General features: G+C 39.3%; 1 gene segment (V, D, J or C); it reads left to right on the top strand.

Annotated features, from left to right (window-relative positions):
* Positions 1 to 2,110: 2,110 nt before the first annotated feature.
* On the top strand, positions 2,111 to 2,929 carry LOC134486795 (Ig kappa chain V-III region MOPC 63-like). The segment is given in 2 exon segments: positions 2,111 to 2,237; positions 2,481 to 2,929. Coding segments are annotated over 2 exon segments (363 nt in total).
* Positions 2,930 to 5,139: the final 2,210 nt, after the last annotated feature.

The raw sequence follows: 5,139 nt of genomic DNA, 5'->3' as shown, positions 1-5,139 counted from the left end.
TAAATTCGTCTGGAGGTTCCTCAGAAAATCAGAGATAGTGCTGTCTGAGGACCCAGCTATACCTCTCCTGGGCATATACCCAAAAGATGTTCCAACATTTAAAAAGGACACATGCTCCGCCCTGCTCATTGTAGCCTTATTTATCACAGCCAGAAGCTGGAAGAAAAAGCCAGATGTTCTTCAACAGAGGAATGGATACAGAAAATGTGGTACATTTATGCAATGGAGTACTACTCAATTATTAAAAACCATGACTTCATGACATTTTTAGACAGATAGATGGAACTAGAAAATATCATCCTGAGTGAGGTAGCCCAGTCACAAAATAACACGCATGGTGTGCACCACTCACTGAGAAGCAGTTATTAGCCATAAAGGTGTAATACTCAAGGTACAATTCACAGACCACATGAAGCTCAAGAAGGAAAACCAAAATATGAATGCATCAGTCATTCATAGAAGGGGAACCAGAATACTCACCAGAGGAAATACAGGGACACTGAGTGGAGCAGAGACTGAAGAAAAGGTTACCAGATACTGTCCCAACTGGGAATCTATCCTGTACGCATTCAACAAACCCTGTCACTATTGCTGATACCAAGAAGTGCTTTCTGACTGTAACCTGATATGGATGTCTCCTGAGAGGCTCTGCCAGAACCTTACTGATACAGATAAAGGTGCTTGCAGCTAACTGTCAGACTGAGCATGGGGACCCCAATGGAGAAGTTAGAGAAAGCACTGAAGGAACTGAGGTGGTTTGCAACCCCATACGTAGAACAACAATATCAACCAACCTTACCTCCCAGAGCTTTCAGTGACTAAACCACCAACCAAAGCGTACACATGGCTGGAGCCCCATATGTAGCAGAGGATGACATTGTCTGGCATCACTAGGAAGAGAAGCTATTGTTCTTGTGAAGGCTTTTTTCTCCAGTGTAGTGTAATGCCAGGGTGTTTTGGTGGGAGTGGGTTCATGGGAGAAGAATGGGTTATTGGAGATGGGGGACAGGGAAAGGGTTTGAAATCTAAATACATAGAATATGCAATAAAAAGTACCTATTTACTAAGCGTGGAATGGTGACAAAACTTGAGATTTCTGTGCTTAGTGGTAGGTGCAGGAGGAACACTGAATTTGAATGCAGCCTAGTGGACATAGTGTGTAAGTTATCTTAGGAAAAGCCCCAGTGCCCTAGCACAGGAAACTTCCTTTCAAGTAGTTGATCAGGGGATTCTGAACAAGGCTACTGATGTTGTCCTTTGTCACTTTCCAATTGTGAGCCTATTACTGAAAATACTGCATATTTCAGACACAGGACTTGGAAAAATAGAACTAGAACCAACCTAGAAATCTCCTCTCCAGAGACTAGTTCTTCCTATATTGCAAAGACCTAAGCTAACTGCCTAAAATGAAAAGCAATAATTAGTTCCACTCATCTGTAAAGCCTGTGAAACACAGCAATATCCAGAAGGGTGAGTTTTCTTATAAGTACTGAGAAGCTGTTCTCAAGGAATCTTTATGGTACAGCTGCCTAAATAAACAAGACCTGAATAATAACAGTTAAAATACCAATGTAGATTTGGGAATCTCACAAGATTCTACTCATACATGAAGAGCTACAATCTGTTAACTGCTGATAAATAAAGGAGAGTATGTTCCTGTGATAGGTTATTCATTCTCAATCAGTCACACACAAAACAATTATTTGTAAGATAATGACTTTGGGAGAAGATGAGGAGCATGAAAAGAGTTGGTGGGGTAGGGTAAAATTAATATAAATACAACATTTTATAGGAAATTTCACAAAGATTAAAACACATGAAAACAAAAAATAAACTATCATTATGTGTATATAATTTTGAGGTACCTAGTTGTTCTTGAAATATCTTACTTTCTTTACATAGTACATTTTTTTTTTTGCAATCCCACACATCACACCTTAGAGAGACCACATGGAAAAAGATTTAATAAAATAGACTTTCATGTTTTAGTAAGATACATATTATGCTCCATTGAATTTTCTGCTGACACCGACTCCCTGTGGGTGAAATGGTACCAGGTGCTCTTTCAGCAGCAGTACACACCCTGCTGAGCTGATTTGCATATGGAGTCATTATCCCACAGCCCAGACTCCTTTAAGGGCAGCTGGCACAACATTAAGAATCATCCTCTCTCCTCCAGCTCTCAGAGATGGAGACAGACAGACTCCTGCTATGGGTGCTGCTGCTCTGGGTTCCAGGTGAGGGTGCAGAGAAGTGTTGGGAGAAACTTCTTTGGCTGTCTTGACTTTCCATGCCTCTGGGCCCTTGATCATTATAATTAGGACATTTGTAATTTTTTTCCTTTGTTTCCCCATTCCCCTTGATATTCTGGCTTCTCAGAGTGATGTCCACAATTATTCTTAAAAATTTAAATTAAAAGGTTCTCTGCTGGGAAGGTTTTTAAACATATATAACAATGGTCTGTGTGTTTCTCATTCCAGGCTCCACTGGTGACACTGTGCTGACCCAGTCTCCTGCTTTGGCTGTGTCTCCAGGAGAGAGGGTTACCATCTCCTGTAGGGCCAGTGAAAGTGTCAGTACAGGTATGCACTGGTACCAACAGAAACCAGGACAGCAACCCAAACTCCTCATCTACGGTGCATCCAACCTAGAATCTGGAGTCCCTGCCAGGTTCAGTGGCAGTGGGTCTGGGACAGACTTTACCCTCACCATTGATCCTGTGGAGGCTGATGATACTGCAACCTATTTCTGTCAGCAGAGTTGGAATGATCCTCCCACAGTGCTCCAGGGCTGAACAAAAACCTCCTGTGTTTGCAGCTCACTGAGGTTCAGTGTCTCAGTTCTCTCTTCCTCTCTGACCTCTCAACACAGAGCTCTAAGCTGTTTTGGAAAATGATCTCAAATAATGAAACAAGCTTTTATAAACAGATATGCATGTATGTCTTATCCTATAAACTTTAGGATTTAATCATGTCTGAACAAAACCTAGACCTGCACGATAGCTTCTTAATTACTATATATCACTTCAAATTTTTACTATCATATTTAACATATTTTTCATGCCTTCTCCCTTATGTCCTTGGCCACATCTTTGCCTATTCCCTCCACTCCCACTATTGTACCTTTGACATTTTGTATGTCTTAAAAAAGTTTTGAATTTAAAAAGGATAATGAATATGAATTACATTAATGAAAACTTAATAAAAGACATTTATTGTTGTGTGCTGTTGTGTGTGTGTGTGTGTGTGTGTGTCTATTTGTGTAGAGCAGAGGAGAACAGGAGAAATTTGTTCTTTTTTTCTGCCATGTTGGGGCTAGGAATCAAATTCAGGTCATTAGTCTTTGCTGTAAGTAGCTTTCTGCTTACAAGTAGCCATCTTGCTAGAATGATACAGCATTTCCTTTCTGGATTTATTTTATTTTAAATTACGTTTGGAAGAATGGGTATGTGCATGAGTGAGTACCCGTGGCAGGAAATTTCATGTCAGTTGATGTGGTTGGTGTAACCAAACACATATCCTCTACAGTAGCAGGATGCACACTAGGTCTCCTTGTCTATAACTCTTTAATCAGGTACTTTTAAAATAGACTACCTGCTTTGCTCTAAGGTAATATTAGACTTAATGGAAGCTTTCTAGTCCACCATTTAACTAATAAGAGATTTCCATAGTTAAGATTGTCAATCATAATTTGTAATACACAAATCAACCTTATATATCAACCTTAATTTTTTTAACTGCTTTTCTATTTGTGCTCACAAAGAGCTTTCTATAGATACTTTATAACTTGAGTCTGTGTTGCAGTTATTTTTATGCTTTTCTTTCAATAACACTATCCCTTTTTCATTTTCCAATTAAACCTTTAGTAACAGATTTGTTGATTGATATGTCTTTATCAATTATTCACTGTTTAAACACTTTTTGAATGTGTGGTCAAAATCCCTTTCTTCCTGCATTCCTTCCTTTTTCCTTTGTGTATATGTATATGAAATGTGAGTGTCGGGGGCTGAGAGGTGGCTCAGTTAAGAGCACTGATTGCTCTACCAGAAGTCCTGAGTTCAATTTCCAACAACCACATTGTGACTCACAATCATCTGTAATGAGATCTAGTGCCCTTTTCTAGTATGTCTGAAGACACGGTCATTGTCTGTGAGTGTGTGACAAGGAATACATGTGGAGAACAGAGAACAACATCAGGTGCTGGTCTTGAGGTTTCACTTTGTTTGAGAAAGGATCTCTCAGCCGTTTCCACTGTGAACTTGTAGAGGCCCCCTGTCTCTGCTTCCGTCTTTCAGGACAAGGGCTGGAATTAAAGATGGCGCACGTGCTTCATTGTTTATATGTGAGTTCCAAGGACGCAAACTTGGTCATGAAGCTTGAGGAAAAAGGATTTATTCTTTAACCCATCCCAAGCCATTTTTGAGTGGGGTCTCTTTTTTTTTCTTTTGATCGTCTCGCCTATAGAAACTTTTTATATAAAATACCAAAGTGATCTGGAAGTCCCTGTACAGTCCAGAATTTCTCTGAATTGGAACATTCATATCACCTCTCCTGAGTGCTGAAATTCTGATGTCACACATTTCACAGTGCTACTTTCTAATTTGTAGTTACTCTACCTGGAAAGTGACAGCCAGAGTCATGGAAAATTTATTTGCCACGCATCTGTTGCATTGTGCTGGAATATTTTGTTGTTCTACACTCACTACGAATGGTACTAGAGAGTTCTATAGTACTATTTTTGTAGTATTTGATTCAGTACAATACAATATATACATCCTACGGCAACATTCACACGTTTCTCATGTAATTGTATCCTTGTATTAGGTATCTATTGCACACAATAACTTAACACAAGTTCAGTGATGTAAAAACCACTTACATTCATAAGTGGAACAAATGCTAGCTGGATTTTCTCCAGGTGTCATAAGTGAGTCAGAAAATAGACTCTTAATTAGTCAGATACTTACAAAGAGCCACTAATGGAAAAATCTCTCTTTACCAAACCTTGGGCAACAAGTAGAAACATTCCATTGGTAATTCCATTCCCTGAGAAGACTTGAAAACAAAAACAGACTGTATTTCCTGACTGCTAAGAGATCTAAGAGGGGCACTGTCCTTGATGGGTAGTCCTTTATTAATA

Source organism: Rattus norvegicus, chromosome 4 (genome assembly GCF_036323735.1).
Source record: "Rattus norvegicus strain BN/NHsdMcwi chromosome 4, GRCr8, whole genome shotgun sequence".
Lineage (NCBI taxonomy): Eukaryota > Metazoa > Chordata > Mammalia > Rodentia > Muridae > Rattus > Rattus norvegicus.
The sequence above is the reverse complement of the archived record's forward strand: the minus strand, read 5'-3'. Positions and strand labels throughout refer to the sequence as shown.